Source organism: Adiantum capillus-veneris, chromosome 30 (genome assembly GCF_014529385.1).
Source record: "Adiantum capillus-veneris isolate H3 chromosome 30, ASM1452938v2, whole genome shotgun sequence".
In the NCBI taxonomy this organism is placed as follows: Eukaryota; Viridiplantae; Streptophyta; class Polypodiopsida; order Polypodiales; family Pteridaceae; genus Adiantum; species Adiantum capillus-veneris.
Window position 1 is genome coordinate 55,972,530 of NC_140960.1, and position 17,059 is coordinate 55,989,588.

General features: G+C 46.2%; 1 protein-coding gene across 4 annotated transcripts in view; it reads left to right on the forward strand.

The window, feature by feature from the left end:
* LOC147417996 (E3 ubiquitin protein ligase DRIP1-like) overlaps positions 1-15,244 on the forward strand; it is a 29,774-nt gene extending 14,530 nt beyond the window's left edge. For 2 of the 4 annotated variants that reach the window (XM_086506657.1, XM_086506656.1), the window contains exons 4-8: positions 11,885-12,376; positions 12,952-14,034; positions 14,127-14,177; positions 14,474-14,546; positions 14,648-15,244. In XM_086506657.1, coding sequence (XP_086362783.1) covers positions 12,318-12,376; positions 12,952-14,034; positions 14,127-14,177; positions 14,474-14,546; positions 14,648-14,881 — 1,500 coding nt within the window. In that variant the 5' untranslated portion in view covers positions 11,885-12,317 and the 3' untranslated portion in view covers positions 14,882-15,244. The remainder of the gene's footprint in view (positions 1-11,884; positions 12,377-12,951; positions 14,035-14,126; positions 14,178-14,473; positions 14,547-14,647) is intronic. The other 2 variants (XM_086506654.1, XM_086506655.1) reach the window with 1 other exon arrangement.
* The last annotated feature ends 1,815 nt before the right edge of the window (positions 15,245-17,059 follow it).

Below are 17,059 nucleotides of genomic sequence, written 5' to 3' on the forward strand. Positions count from 1 at the left end.
TCTCTTGCTTTTATCTTCGAGGAAGTCATATTGGTTGACTTTATAAAAATGCTTCTTCTTTGCATAAAACATGCGATCGTTGGAGTCCGAATTGTCGGAGGATGAGTTCTCAGTAGAACTGTCAAAAACTGGGCGAAATTTAGGCTTCTTTGCTTTTTTCTTTCCCTTTCTGAAGCTTTGCTTTTTGCTTCGCTTTTTCCCTTTTCTGTCTTCTTCGCTTGAGTCAAAAGAGCTAGAAGAACTGTAAGAAGAAGAAGAAGAATTGGGTAGTCCTTCAAATCGTACACGCTTCTTCTGCTTTCTTTGTCGATGCAAAAGTAGATTGACGACCCAAATAACTCGGGAAGTAAGTTCCTTTCTTATGCTTTTTGTCGTGCTTTTTGGCTTTATTGTTTGTGTCCAAAAGCTGGCTGATCTGTGTCTGAACCACCTCTTCTAATTCTTGCTCTGTAAACATCTCGGAGAAGGAGGTTTCTTGAGTGCCGGTTTGATGGGTGGTTCTGTGGCCTTCTGCCATTGGGTGTGCACTTCTGCGAGGGATTGCTGAGTCAAAATTTTTGCAAATTTTGGATCTTTCGCAATGCTAATCATCATCTTTGTTGCGTTGTCAACCAATTGTCGACGTTCCATCTCTTCAATCTCAACCTGAGTAGGCCGAGGCGGGCCGTACTCTTCTTGTGATTGCTCATGAGAATCTTCTTCGTGATCTCCTCCCGCACTCGCAGATGCAGAAGAAGTCGATTGATTTTTGTTGGAATCCATAAGTGTCGCGAGCAAAGGATCGGATTTCTCGGTAGAAGAGAAATCAGCCGCGCTCTGATACCACTGTAACAAACTTGGACACCCCAAGTCAAGATTCTACTGCGACACAACAGAGATTCACTTCAAAACAATTCACACTTCACAATTAAGTCAACATGGCCCGGCGTGGTTCCGTGCCTAGAGATATTGGCCCCAAAGACTGGCGCCCCTTTCGGTATTTCATTTTGTATTAATCTGTGTTCAACGTACAAGAGAGTGGGTAGGTGCTCACTCTCAAGACTCTGCGTCCAGATGCTCTGAGAAGTGAGGCCTTGCCCACTTATTTATTGATACAAGGGATGCCCAAAAGCAGAGCCCCAAAAGCATTCAATTGAAAAGCTTCTCTCTCTAAAGCAATTATCCCCAAAAGCTGCTAATTCAGCCAGCGGATTTCCGTACGCAATGCCATGTCAGCAGCTTCGCAATTGCCATCGCAAAATCCGTATAGTTGCGACGTCAGCTTGTAAGCGCATTGTGCGGGGTCTGTATTGCTGCCACGTGTCAATGTGTGTCCGAGGTCTGCTTGTTGACACGTCATTTGTGACAGCCACTCCCACCCTTAGTTTATCGTGCATCGAGCGCGCTCCCATCTTCATCGCTCTGTCTTAAGGGCATGAGCCATAAAGAACCCAAGATCACACATGGGTTCTCGCGGAGAATCTGACAGAGATAACACCTCTCAAGGGGGAGGTGAAGAAAAGTTGAAAGCCTGCGTGGAAACTGAAGAAAACAATGAAGAATTGCGCAAATTTTCGACGGGGAAGTTTGCCAAAGCGGAGTAGAAACATCAATTGCAGGTTGACATGTGTGAAAAGATTGATCAAGTACTCCAGAGACCCGAAATTTACTAACATCCTGAAGAATTTTTTGATGGATGAGATTCACTCGAGATGGCGTGAGGCCATTGATTCTCCTCTTAGGTTGGGAAGAAAGTTGAAAGGCCAGACGAGTGCAAAAAGCGAAAACTGTACTTGCAGAAAGAGCTGGACAGAGCTCGTCAAGAAGATGAACCAGATAATGAAAGGCTTGAAGCACTCTTGAGAGAAGAGGAAATCGGTGGATTTCCTCGATTATTTGGTTCGGAAGTCGACTTTCAAGGTGGCAAGCAGACCCAAGAAGCATGCTCGTTTCGAGGATGACTCAAATTTTTCTTCGTCTTCAGAGAGTTCCAACAGTTCATCGTCCTTTAGTTCTAGTGAGGATGAGAAAAGGCGGAAGAAGCGGAGAAAAAGCAAGGAAAGCAAGAAAAGCAGATTTTTGAAAAAGTTTAGAAGGCATGGGATCTAGCAATTCAGAGGAGGAGAGCTCGTTCTTTTCTGATAGTGAACAAATGAGCAAGAAGACCAAGGAGTTCAAGAAAGGGGGTTAGACTGTCAGGTTTGAGACGTTTTCAGGCTACCAGGACACCCATCGAGCCCTTGAGTTTGTATAGCAGTTCGACGTCACCTTCTCTGAAGAACGGTTCACGAAACACTCCAAGGTGCGAAGGGGCGGCATCTTACTTGAAAGGAACTTCACAAATATGGCGGTCTACTCTGTTGTTACGTAGAGAAGCACGTGCGACGTGTGTAAGAAGATTTTCAGATCAACTTGGATATTAGACGAATATGAAAGAGATGTAATCACGGCTTGGCATCATTTGAGAATTACTAAGCAAGATCATTGGATGACTACTGCCACAGGTCTTGGGATACTTATTTGCCAGTGTCTTAGTTTTGGAAGATTACTTTTGAGGGACCAAATGGAGCGGTTTTATTGTGGTTGCCTATCGAGCTTTGATTGTCCTGAACAGTTTCTTGACTCTAATTAAAGACTTAATGGGACATGCTAAACAAGGATTTGGAATGCATGCCGACTCATTGACTTATCCTATGGACATGATAGTATCCACCTCACCAAGGCAAGAGTCTTCCAGTGAAGAGAATGAATCAAGGGAACTGGATAACTCATCACAGGTTTCCGAAGCAGTAAGAGAATTAGTGGTATCGCATCTGAGGGTTCTGACGAACCAAGGGAACCAAATGGAAGTTCATTAGAGGATTTCGGAGAAGAACAGGGATAAGATGATAGTGTGTCTCATTGAGACTGACGTGCCAATGGACAGGGAGGGCTAACTGGACAAGGAAAGAAAGGAATGGAAATGAGCTAGTAGATCAGAGAATTCCATAGATTGAGACTGAGGTGCTAACAACAGGGAGGCCAGCAGGGCTTCCAATAGATCCTAGGGCACGAGAAAAGAACAAAAAGTTAAGCTAGGTTCACCGGATAATTTGGTCAAGGGTACTTTTCGACCCTAGATGCAAAGTGGATGGAGGAGGAGAACCTTGTAAATTCTCTTCAAAGAGAACCTTGAAGCTTTTGGGCTATTAGCAGCGTCTATGCCAAAAGTTTCTGATGAATGAGCAGGTTGAATCTGGTGCGGTGCGGACTGCACAAGAGAGGAGCCACTCCACTTCTTGTCACATATTACCTAGATTGAATAAAGTCACTAGTTTCTCTTTGAGATTGCATCGGCCCTTACGGTAGGGTATCTCGAAGTCAAACTCCTGCAAGAGCTCGGCCCACCTTACCTTGCGACCTCGAAGGTCAGGTTGATCACAAAGATATCTCGATGAATGGTGGTCAATCCATACCACGAAGCGGGCACCATAGAGGTAATTCGCCAAATTTTCAATGCATGGATGACTATCAACAATTCCTTCTCCCGTGTGGAGTAACAAGTTTTGCGTGTCTGTGAGCTTGCGGCTTTCAAATGCTACAAGTCAACCGTCTTGATAGAGAACAACATGCATGGCATAATTTCTAGCATCCGACCACCCCAAAGGGTTTGTTTGGATCCACTATCTGTAACATCGGTGCGGATGTAACAAGTTGCTTCAATGTTTGAAAACAATGATTGAGTTCATCAGAACATGTGGTAGATGGACTAGAACTACGCTTTTTGCTTTTTAACATCCTTTAGCAAACGTGTCAAGGCCCAAGGGTTCAACAATCTTGGCTTCGTCTTTGAGGAATTTCCTGAAAAATTCGATGAAACCTAGGAAAAATTTCACTTGCCGTAGGGTTCATAAAATGGGCCAATGTAGGACTACTCGTACCCTTTCGGGATCAATGCGGATGCCATCCACCCATACAACAACTCCGCGCGAAAAAAATTTCACTTTGATTGTTTCACATACTTCTTCTCTCGTTGTAAAATAGGTAAAACAAGGCGAAGGTTTTGCAAATGCTCCTCAAGTGTGCAACTATGAATAAGTATGTCCTCAAGGAACAGGACAACCGACTTTCCCAGATATGGACGAAAGAGGTCATTCATCATCTGGCAGAAAGTTACGGGAGAGTTAGTCAATCCAATAGGTAAGACCGAAAATTGGCGAAATATCTTGCATCGGGGAGTCGATCCATGAGGTCATCCATCTTAGGCAACGGATACTTATTCTTAGCGGTGACCTTGTTGAGACCCTTGTAATCTACGCAGAAACACATCCCACCGTCCTTTTTAGCGAGAAGAGGAGGAGCGTCCCATGGATGCATAATCTACTGACAAAGAAGTTGTCTTGCTATAGAACCATAACATGCCTAGAATGACGTCTACATGCTGTAAACTCATAATGTGGAAGTCCAAGACTTCATGAGAGTGTTGAATGCGGAGGTTGATTTGTGGCATGACCTCAGTTCATCGATCCAAAACTCAGCTTTCCAGGTATCAGACCGAGCAGGGTCGGTTTACGGAAATGGTCTTGAGCTTAAGATCCTATACCACACAAGAAGATATAAAAATATGAGTAGAGCCATTGTCAAACAAAACCGTTACGGTTTGGCCATTGATTTGCCCTTGCATGCGGAGAAGATTATGTGGGCTAAACACGGTTTTATCGACGTGACGACCCTGGCATCGACGTGCATTAACATGAAAAATCTCTGAATTAAAACAAGATAAAGTACTCGGTTCGTCGATGATGTTTACCGAAGTCTTTGCCGTTGCGGAGGTGCTTGGATTCTTTCTTCGTTTTGGGCAATCCTTGGCTTCCGTCGTGGAAGTGGCTGGTTTGATGGCAATCATAGCATCACTTTTTCTTTTGAACCTCGGCACGAGCAGCTTTGCCTTTGCCATTCTCCTTGAATTTCTTCCGCGGAACTGCAGTTGACTAATTTGAAGCTGTTGATGTAGTGAAGTGCTTAAACTTTGACGAAGAGGTGCGCGGTTACAAGTTTCCGTCGGGCCACCCCTTTGACATGACCAAAGTATTTCGTAATTCTTCGCAAACTTGTAGATGTCCACCAATGTTGCAATAGGATTGCACAATACCTCATTTTGGTACACCGGCGGCAATGCGAATAGATATAGCATATGTAAAATGACTTTTGGGTCGTCTAAGGCCTTCGTCTTGTGGACGAGGTCCTTGAATTCCTGTGAGTAAGCGTCCAAAGATTTCTTTCCCATCTCCAACTTGAACAGCTTCTTGTAGCATTCGATCTTGTCCACTTGCATGAAGTGAGCGCGAAAGACCAATTGAAAATCTGCTTAAGTCGTTGGGTGAGGACGTAACCCTGTCCACCATGTATAGGCCTTGCCTTGCAACATGATTTGTATCTGACTAATATCCTTGGCATCGGAAAAACGGTATAAATCAAAGTAGGCCGTCCATTTCGCCAACCAAGAGTCAATGGCAGTCCCTTTGCACTCCTTCCACTCCCCTTTGAAGGGGTCGGGATGGAATTGAAGAGGCAAAGTGCTCATTGCGGCAAGCGAAAACTGGACCGGCATGGCGTGAATCTCCAAGAGTTGCTTGTGCATCTCCTCTAGCAAGAGATGGAGAAGGAGAGCTTGCGGGACGATGCCCACGTGTCTGTGTGGTGTCGGGAGTAGAAACTAGCGTTTCCTCCATGGATTGAAGTGTGCTAGGGACGCCAATCCCGTGCGGAGAGATTCATCGTTTGATGCCATGGTGCGTAGATAGTGATATACGGGAGTATGTAGCATAGGCTTGCTTGGGGCAAATGCCCAAGGGACTTAGGTAAATGAGAAGAATGATAGTAGATAGAAAGTAAGATATTAGAGAGAGAGAGAGAGAGAGAGAGAGAGAGAGAGAGAGAGAAGGAGAGAGAGAGAGAAATGAAATGAAATGTTAAATTAATGTCTTCAAAAGGCCATAGTGACCTATGAGACTAGAAAGTTACAAGGTGGTGGATTTGATACAAAGTCAGAGTAACGAAATAACCTAACAACAGTACAAAACAAAGATATATACTATGGGATCCTAGATTGGTCGATGTGAGCTAAGCAAAAAACTAAGCAAAAATGGGCGGCTTATCACAAAAAATCAGCATCGGTCGTTGGCGAATCTCATCAATTTCCTCCATGGTTAGTGGTCTGACCGGGCGTCGTGCATGCCTGGCCAGCGTGCTCCGAATCTTTTGACGTAACCTCCGTCGGTGCTGTGTAGTCCTTCGCAATCGTGGGCGCCTGGATTTCCCCAATTCAATCGCTCGGTCGATCAGTGTGCCTCTGGTGTGAGACGAGGGGAGCTCTGTTGTGGGAGTGGCTCTTGCGGCTCTCCCGTGTCTGCTCTGAAGAAGTCTGTGATCCGTCTTTGAGACTGGCTAGCCTCGCCATTCATCAGGCTCTCTACGTGTCTGCGCAACTCGAGCAAGAACAAACCAAGGCATCTCTGATCTTCGTATCCCATTACTCTTGAGAGTGGTCCAAAACCCTCTCTGAACAGGCAATGGAAGCGGCCTCGTATCTCGTAGTAGACGGGGCAGCGGCATGTATAATGCAGCTCTGTCTCAGGTTCCATGTCACACAAGGGGCATGTCCTGGCCTCTGCGGTACTCCGTTGTATCTCCCAGTTTCAATCCGCAGCTGGTGAGACGATGTGCGTAATTGGCCAATAGCACATCGTATCCCATGAGACAAGTGGGTATCCATGTATCTTGGTCTCGTCACAAAACCATCTTCCGTAAGCTGGAGAAGGTGGTCTCTGTAGAAAGCCATCTTCGTGTCCAATTCTTGTGCTGGTTGTATCCATGTCCTCCTGGTGTCTAGCTGGGTCAGGTCTTGGCGGATGAGCTTGGTGATCTCCGACCGTGTAAGAATGAGAGATGGTGCATCCAATGAGTATTGGAATGGTGGCAGCCTGTCTATGCTGAACCCATGCGCCTGAAACCATGATGTCATCTCCCCATACCAGCATGTTGTATCTCCTTGTATGGCTAATTGCTGAGAGGACTCAAGTGCTATGCGAGCATATCTGATTCTGGGAAGTTCCCATGTGCGGTTTATGAAGGAGACTGATCTGGTGAGCGCCTCCACCACTAGTGGGGGGGCCGCTAGCTCTGCTCGGATAATGGCCCGTGGTACTGATGCCTTGGCTCTAATGAGCCGTGAGATCATAGAGACGAGAGGTTTCTCCATGTTCCCCCATCCGTCTGTGCGACCCGGCCTCCCGTGGTGATCCAAAGAAGGTCCCCATATCTCAACCCCATAGAGCAATGTTGAAGCCACCAAGGTGTCAAAGAGCCAGAGCTTCGTCCAGGGCTCTTGAAACTGAACCTGTGAACACATCCTCTCCAATCTACCCAATGCTGCGTGGGCTCTAGTCAGTCTGGTCTCTGCTGCTCGTCTGAGTGAGAATGTAGGTCCGCTAAAAACCACTCCAAGGTAAGTGTAAGCGTCTGTGTACTCCACAGTCTCCTGGCCGTATGTGAATGTAGGTGCTGACCTCCTGATCCACTGTGGGGTGGTATTAAACACCATAACATTGGTTTTACCAAGGTTGACAGACAAACCACTTTCGTGGGCAAACGTATGCAGAGTATCCAGTTGACATTGCATTCCCTGTGGGAATTCGGAGATCAACACAATATCATCAGCATATAACAGAAGTGGAATCCATGTCCCTGCCATCTGTGCACCTTTATCCCCATCGCTGTCAATGTAGTCAGAAACCTCATCCACATACATACCGAAAAGAGTAGGAGAGAGCGGGCAGCCCTGCTTCACCCCAATAGTGGAGTGAACCGGTGTAGAAAGTTCCTCTGGGGTGCGTACATGCCCTACTATTGATCTGTACAATGCCATGATCCCCCAAATGAGCTCTGTGGGTACTCCCATTTCCTGTAATCTACGCATCAATCTAGCTCTGGGTACTGTGTCGAAAGCTTTGCGGAAGTCCACAAAGCTACAATAGATCCGTCTCCCATGAGATCTGCCTTCCTCGATGATGACCCTGAGTGTCAAGGTATGGTCAAGAGTAGAGAAGCCTCTCCTGAACCCTGCCTGCCCAATTGCACGCATTCCTTCCCTCTCTGCCCATCTACTCAGCTGTTGCTCAAGAATGGATGCATACAACCGTGCCAGTGTGTGCCCAATCATAATAGTGCGATAATTCTCAGGCTCCATGGGGTCTCCTACCTTGAAGATAGGTACGATCGTAGATAGGCTCCAAGTGTCCGGTAGGCCCTCACACATGGCACGGTTAAACATAACTGCTAGAAGCTCTGCTAGTAGGTCTTTGGCATGCATGAAATGCTCAGCGACTAAGCCATCATGATCATATGCTTTCCTAGTCCTCATCCTGTCAATGGCTTTCTTCACCATCTCAGCGGTAAAAAAAGCACAGTGTGTGGGTATGGGTCGGGGGGGTTGGGGAGGGGCGGCTGTCCAAGTACTGTGTACAAGGATGATGCGTATTGACCCCAAGTCTCTGTGGAGGAAATAACGGGGGGGGGGGAGGGGGGGGGGGACTGCTCATGAAAGAGCCGCCACGCCTCATGCGAGTCGTGACTCAAGAATAGCTGATATAGATCCTGCTCGAGTCGAGCCAAAAAAGCTCTCTTCTTCCGCCGTACCAGGCGTCAAAAGTCAATCTGTGACGGTCTGTGAGTGACATCCCCCAAAAGCACCTCCCTCTGAAGTTTGGCTCTAGTCTGGCGGCACTCCTCATCGTACCAGCTGTTCTGAGGCATGCTTCCTGATCGGCGGCTCTGCTCAGGTTGGGTGTGTGGATATGCTTCTGCTGCTGCCTCATGTAATGTCTGTGTCAGTATAGTAGTTAGCTCCTCCAGAGGTCGCCTCGGGTCCTCAGTGCATAGGCGTCTGTAGATCTCGTCTATGTATACAGAATCCGTCTCCCGTGTGAATGTGTAGCGAGTAGGGGCTGCTATCCGTGGCCTGTGTGCTACACTGAACTGAAAAGAGATGGTCATCGACACCAGAGCATGATCTATTGCTACCCCGACTGGTCTGGGCCCAACTGTGAGATCCTGGATACTAGAGATGAGATTCGGCTGTGCCATGACATAGTCCACTGTGCTGGCTCCATGCGTGTGTGGGAAGCATGTAAAACCTCCCGCAGTAGGAAATCTGTGTAGGCCGTTCAAGATGGCCAATCCATGTGCAGTGCCCATGTCTATCAGGTGTCGCCCATACTCAGTATATTCCACATCGTGTGATAGTCTGGACAGGCCCGTCTCCATGACATCTAGCTCTCTTAGCATCTCCTCTGAAGTATCATAAAACACTGCCTGGTGATGGGCAGTCCTAGCATTGAAGTCCCCTAGTATGATAATGTCACCATCCCTAGAGAACTCCCATATGTCATCATCTAAAATAGAGAAAGGGGATTGTCCTCTGGGTGATGCATAAACTGATGTACTCGGGGGAAAGTAGCAAATAGCTAGGTAGAGATATCTGTCTGTCTCTGCTTTCAATCTCACCCACATGTACCTAGCCTGCTCATCCCTGCGGGCTATATGTATTAGTGGTTGCAGATCCTCTCTAAATAACACTGCCACTTCCCCCGAGCCATGCCCTCTGTGCTCTGAGCGTGTCTCTTGTCTGTAAGCTGTCTCCCACCTGTATCCACGGATGTGAGGCATGGATTGCCCAGGGGCCTGGTGTGTCTCAGAGTAAAAGATGATGTCTCTTCCAGTAAAGCTATCCTCAAAAGCACCTACATCAAGACGCATAGATCCATTACAGTTCTAGGCAGCCACTTTGAGTGTGGTCCCATAAGTCTCGCACCGTCATGTGGAGCGTCGCTCTAGTATTACCACTTTTCCATCTCGGTAAAAGGCAATCTTGCCTTTTCCCCGTGCCGCTCTAATCTCTGGCATTACTTCCTGCATATGGGCGATCTGCGAGAGGGTGAGATCATCCCCGAGAAAGATGCCAGTCTCTTTAAGAGTTGGTCTTTTCTTCAAGAAGGACTTCTTCGCTTCCATGGAGGGAAAATGGAGGATGAGTGCTCTTTCTTTTGAGGTTTCTCCACTGCTTCCATTTTTTCTTTATGTTGCCCACTCTCCATGCCCTTGTGTGCGTCGGCTCATGAACCCCCATCAAGGCTGTGAGTTCTTTTACTTCTTCGTCCACATTGCCTTTGTCTTTAAGACCGCAAATTCTCACATGTAAAGCGCGAATCCGTCTCCTTTGCTCCTCCTCTAGTGTTTGATTAATGGTAGTGGGTGTGGACATGGGCGTTATCTCCTTGCCTTTTCCTTTCTTGGCCACCTTGATCCATTTCTCGGCTTCATCCACCTTCTGTTGAGTTTTGGTAAGAACATCCACCCAAGAAGTCGTCATTTCTTTGTGTTGCTCTTCTCCCTCTTTGATGGCCCGTACTTGCTCCTTGATTGTGTTGATTCCTTCGATTACTGAGGGTTGCAGTTCGCCCTCTTCCAGTTTGTTTCTTGATCGTGCTTCGGCGAGATCTTTCTTGAGCGACACAATCTCTGCCTCTTGAGTCGTCACTCGGTCTTCCAACGTACTTATCTTGCTCTCTTGGATCAGCACGCGTCCTTCGAGCATGTTTATTGTGCCCCAGAGCTTGCGGTTCCATCTTGGTAGTGATCTCCGTCATTTCCTCTTTGCACTTTTGAATGGCATCCTCTAGGGGGTCAGCTTTATCGTCCAGCTTCCTCATGCTTGATTGCCATCCGCCAAGGGGTCCCTAAACGTACGTGTGCACCCACACTAGCAGCGGCGCGGTAGCTGGACGGGTGGGGGGAGCGTGGGGCGGTACGGCAAGGGAGGGGGAGCGATAGAGAGAGAGAGAGAGAGAGAGAGAGAGAGAGAGAGAGAGAGAGAGAGAGAGAGAGAGAGAGAGGGGAGAGGGGCGGGGAGTATCAAAAAGAAATAAAATGATATACTAGCGTCTTCAAAAGGCCAAATTGATCTATGAGACCAAGCTGATACACCATAGCGAGTGTGATACCATGTCCAAAAAAAAGAAAAAGAAAAAAAGAAAGGGGACTTCCTACGCGTAGAAGAAGGGGGGGGACATCCTACGCGTAAAAGAGGGGGGGGGACAACCTACACGTAGAGAAAGGGGGGAGGGACATCCTACGCGTAGAAGAGGTCCGGGGGACACCTTACGCGGGGAGCACAGGGGGGCAGAGGAACGGGAGCGGGAGGGCAGGTCAGCGGGCAGGGGCGGGGGGAGCCGGGCAGCGAGCGGGAGCGGTAGCGGGAGTGCAGGGCAGCGAGCAGGGCGAGGGGGGGGCGGGCACAGCAGCGCAGAGAGGGGGGGACAGCGTGGCGGGGCTGCAGGCGGAGCGAGGGAGGGCAGGGGCAGGGCAGCGAGCAGCGCAAGGGGAGGCGGCAGCGAGCAGGGGCAGGATGGTTTTCAATTTGACCCCGCCTCTACATCTCAATTCACTTAGAGAGAGAGAGAGAGAGAGAGAGAGAGAGAGAGAGAGAGAGAGAGAGAGAGAGAAATGAAATGAAATGTTATATTAACGTCTTCAAAAGGCCAGAATGACCTATGAGACCAAACTGATACAAAAGTGGTGAATCTGTTACAATGTCTGGGTACCTTAGTACTAAAGTACTAAGTGTGAAAAGTGTGAAAGAGTGAAATGAAATGAAATGTTATATTAACGTCTTCAAAAGGCCAGAATGACCTATGAGACCAAACTGATACAAAAGTGGTGAATCTGTTACAATGTCTGGGTACCTTAGTACTAAAGTACTAAGTGTGAAAAGTGTGTGTGTGTGTGTGAGAGAGAGAGAGAGAGAGAGAGAGAGAGAGAGAGAGAGAGAGAGAGAGAGAGAGAGAGAGAGAGAGTTAGTTGTGCGCAGGTGAGAGCTTGCGGTGAACAGAGTGATCACACTCTCACTCGTCGGCACCTATTTATAGATGGAATGCACCGCCCTTCATGCTTAACCTCCTGAAGGGGAAGCCTTTTAGGAAACATCTTGTGGGGAGGCTTAACCATCCTTCTCGGATCCGAGGCTGTAAGGGGGAGTACTCATGGCGTAAGCAAGGGAAACAGATTGAAACAGGGAACTCTGCTTCCTTTGGAGTCCCTCTGGGATGGAGCTGAGGTCTCCGTTGGTGTCTGTTACTGCTGAAGAATGTTTAGTCGAAAGAGAGCAAGGCGGGATGGAGTCTCTTGGGAGCAGCATGCGGCAGGGTGGAAAGGCTGCAGGAGAGCAAGGAGGAAAAGAGGGGGGGGGGGGATAGGGTGATGGAAACTTTGAGCAGCGGCGAGCACCAATCAAAGCTCCATTGATGTGGAATTGTACTGATTGCTGCTGTTTAACGCCACTTTTGTTGAACAGGAGAATCAGGTGTTCTTTTTGTGATAGTTGGATGTGCCATTTTTCTAGATGATGCTTTTTGTGATGCCCACCGAAATTATTTGGTGGAAGTAGGTTCAATAACTAAAATGAACATAAAAAGGGGATTGGGGGGGAGTTCACACATAGGGTTTCAGTATTTTCTATAAAGATATCTAATGAAGAAGTCTCTGCCTTCTGCACATTTCATTTAAGTATTATAGAGAAGCCATGAAAATCTAGTGTCACAGTTTATCTCCTTGTTTTTCTCAATGTCCATGAATCCTGCAATGTGTTTGAAAATGTTTCCTCCTTGCTCGCTTCCACCCCATTTTTATCATCCATAAATAAGTGCAACCTGACAGCCTATAATGTATATATTCACCTTGGTGGTCTCAATTTGTTCATCCAGAAACAAATGCAAGCCCCAAAGCCCAAATTATATATAGTCGTCTAAATGCACACAAATTTTAGCACAAGAAAGATTCTTATCAGTAAAGTGACATACAGGGAGAGCTCCCTGCATGAGACTGCTTCTTAATATAAGAGATGTTCTAATATGAATGGCATGGCGTATTTTTGCACAGGGCTGATCATCAACTTGATGATGTTTGTGCCAAGTTGTTTCCAGTCAAGGGGAAAAGGAAAAATGAAATTGATAATAACACAGACTGCGATGCCCCACCGCCTGTTCGAAGGAAAGAAAGGACACTTTCTTCTCTTGGCATTGGGGCCGCTTCCACTTCTCATCCAGGTATTGCAAGTAGGCGTACGAGGCCAGTATCCAGGAGGTCAACGGCAGCTAGAGAAACGTCCACAGATGATGAACTAGAGGAGAGAAAAGGTGACAAAGTCAGTCGGAAAAGGCTGGCTGATAGAGATTCTCAAGATGAGTCTGGCTCAGATGAGAGAGCTGCAGCTTCTGAGTCATGTGAGAGTCATGAGGTGGAGAAAGATAAAATTTCTGATGATGAGCATGTCGATGAGACAACTGTACTTCAGGTCTTAAGAAGAGAGCGTAGTGTTACAGGTAGGAAAGGAGTCACCTCTCAATGGTCTCAAGAGCGATCTAAGGCTTCATCTCTTTGCAATGTTGATTCTACTAAGCTGGAAATGTTTCTTGCGGACCGATCCAAAATCTCTGCAACTGGCCTGCTGCAATCTCAAATATCGGAGGCTACAAACTCATCTGACAAGATGCTAACGCGGAAGCATGGAAACAATGATAATCATTTCAAAGTGCCTCCAGTTTCAACCAAAACCGAGAGGCCATATAAAATCCTTACAGATCAATCCCCATTGGCACATCTTGCTGAAGTTGCCGTTGATCAAGCAGGTAAGTTTGAGTACCTGGATGGACCAAAAGCGCGTGGTCCTCGGGCTCGCCGTGGAAGAGGTAAGAGTGAAAGTGGCAAGTCATCTGCAATGGGTGGGAGCTTAAGTTGGCAGGCGATGCTGGAAAATATACGTAGTGCTGCTGCTCCTCAAGAAAAAAAGCAAAAACCAAAGAACCCGTCACCAGCAAAGATTCTACCACCCCCAAAAAAGCCTCCTACTGTACGTGCTGCTCAAGCAAGTTCCAATAAACGTAGTCAAAGCCCTTCATCAGTCATAAAGCATGAAAAGCAGAATGTAGGTTTCTGGTTCTGCTTGGAAGCGGCAGATAACCAGTAAGTTCTTATTTTAAGGATGAGTTCTCCATCTAGTTTATACAGATTGTGAGTAATCTTGATGAAAAACTGTTTGATAATGGCCATTGCAGGTTTGATGAAAATGCACTCCCTCAAATAGCCACACGTTACCTTCGAATCAAGTACGTTTGCCAGAACTTTGCATTCTTTCATTGTTGTCTACTGAGCTTTATGCGCATGATTTTTGTATGGGCATGTTCTTTGTTTTAATGGCGTCGTGAGAACAGAATTCTGTTACTCTATTGTTCTTCATAATTGTGTAGTTTTTTAGCTGAAACATCTCTTGTTTGTAAGAGTATTCAAAACACTTGTATTTTGCATCTTTATGTGGTAGTGAAAGCTATTTAGGAGTTGGAAGACTTTATAAGTACACATATCAATCCGAGGAAAATAAAGGTTGGATGTGGTGTGATTACAGGGACGGAAAGCTTCCAGTGTCCAGTGTGAAAAAGTACCTGGTCAAGAAACTTGATTTGCTATCAGAAGCAGAGGTAAGCTTTACATTGAAGTCTTGCATAGGTGACTGGTGGCTGATACACAGTGCTTCTTGAGTAAAGTTTCTATAAAGAATTGGGTGTTTTACTTGCTCCAGGTTGAGATAACATGCCGAGGGCAGCCTGTTGTCCCAAATTTACCTCTTGAGAAAGTCCAAGGAATTTGGCTGGCAACGACCCCTTCTACCTTGGAGCTGCTGCCCACTCTGAAAGACGTGAATTTTGCGTCTCAAGATAGCAAGACTTGGGCCCAGTACAAGGGCCGTTCGGGTGAAGATTGTACAATGGTGCTGACGTATTCTCGGCATCGCAGGCAATTGCTCGCACAGTGATTTGCAGAAGTGCTGCATTAGCATGTACTGAGGAAACTGTATGTATGCCTTTTTTCCTTCGGGTTTTTTGAGCCTCTCATGGGTTTGTCCCTTATTCACTTGGCATTAGCCAGATTCTTTCGTTTGTTCTGTATTCTGGCAATTCCATATGGCACATCCACCCGCCTGTGCTTGATGCTGTATTGGCATTTGATCTCTGTCAAGGACAGTACTCTGGGGGACTTGTGCTACTAAGAGTCACAATCTTCCAAACTTGTGCTACAAAGAGTCATCATCACAATCTTCCAAGCTCAATATTTTTATTTTTCCAATTAACTGTTGAATCTATGGCAAAATCACATGGGTACTTTTGTTCTGCTTCAAGTATGGGTGGAAAAGGTACTTCTTGTTCTGCTTCACTTGTGCATAGTCCTTTATTTAATACAAAATATAATTTTTAAAGCAGTTTTTAAGTACCTGAGGAAGCAAAAGGTTTATGAATCAGAAACGATTGAATGTCTCCTCGTGTAATCACCAAGGATATCATATGGTTGGCTGTCATATCATTGTAGCCAGACGTTTTGGCCTGGGCAAGGAAGAGGGCCAGCCTGGTAATAACCCGTCCCAAATGTTTGTATGCTGATGATTTAGGCTATCTCAAAGGCCTGATTTATAATGTGCATCGAAGGGTTGTGCTGAAGGTGGATCAGTGGAAGGCTCAATTATACTGTTATGCCATCAACTCGTATGTGCATCTTCTATTTTTAAAGATGAAACTGAATGTGTTTTTGACCTGTGGAAATGTATACTTATTACATTTGCATGGGTATTTAATGGACATGGTGTAATGTGCATGTCTCTATTGGTGTATTTAACCTCTATAAATTGTCTGGGTGGCTGCACATAATGCAAACAGGTGCTTTTAGATTTTGCATCTTTATGGCTTTTTGAAACTAGCCATAGTGAAGACGTGAATCTACCAATTTTGAATACCAATTTTTCCATATCGGCCTAGAGGTATTCATAGTGAAGGCTCACATTGGAGTGTTCTATTATTTTTTTATTCTTAGTGGATCTACCTTTGCATGTGAAGGTGTAGGGAATGGACATTGGGAGGCGCATTCTGCAGGTCAGGTGACCGGCAGTAGCCGGGAGCTTGCTGCAGAATGGGTCGACCAATGCCCATTCCCGGCCGTCATGGTCGCTGGGAGGGTGCCAAGTCAGCAGGCAGAATACGGAATGCTGTGCGTTGCTTACACGTCAGCAGGCAGAATTTTAAGACAAAGATTCCGCCGGTGTCTCCCTGTTGTAGCCAGTCACTGGTTGCAGAAGCAGCCGACCAGCGACTGACGAATTGAAATTTTCTTTGTTTTGTTTTGGGAATGTCCCATGTGAGTTTTGATCTTGTTTGCAAGCATAGAGTAGATGCTTACCTTGTTCTAGGTGGACATATTTTCTTCGAAAAGACAGAGTGATCACGTGCTTTTCTTGAGTGAACGTAGGCACGTATTCCTTTGCTGTTTTTTCTGAGGCCACCTTTTGGAATGTTGTTACTTTGGCATACACTGTTGGATAATGTGAAGAAATGTATAGATTATCTTACATGCCTTAAGAAAGGTTACAAGTTTTTAGATTCAATTTTCAAGTTTGTATATGGGTCTCTTCATTGAAGGGCTTCATAAATTCTTTGTTTTTAGGACTTATTTTAGTTTGTAAACGGTCCTTTAATTTAAGGCCCGAGACTCTCTTTAGTTTTTTGTTTTAGAATAACAATGTGATTCTTTACCTTGTTTTTCATTGGCCATAGCTTTGAGAGAGAGTGTATTCTCTTGTAGGAAAAGAATTGGAGGGCACTTTCACAAGAAGTTTTGGGCAAATTCTCACAGTAATTCCCACATTGTGACTTACCTCAACATCATGAGCTTTTGCGAGGGAGGTACCATATACCTAGCTAGGTGCGATTGGGGTTAGGGGACCGTTGGCCTGGGGGGGGGGGGGGGGGGGGGGGGGGGGGTCCCCTGCCCCCAATCGTACCTAGCTAGGTATGTGGTGCCTCTCGAGCAGAAGCTCATGATGTTATGCATTGTATGAAAAACATTGGAAAAGACTCCCTTTTCCTACATGAGAAAATTTCTAAATCTTCTTGTGTTTGAGATGACTCATCATATTTTGGGTGTACTAGATGCCCATCAAATTGCT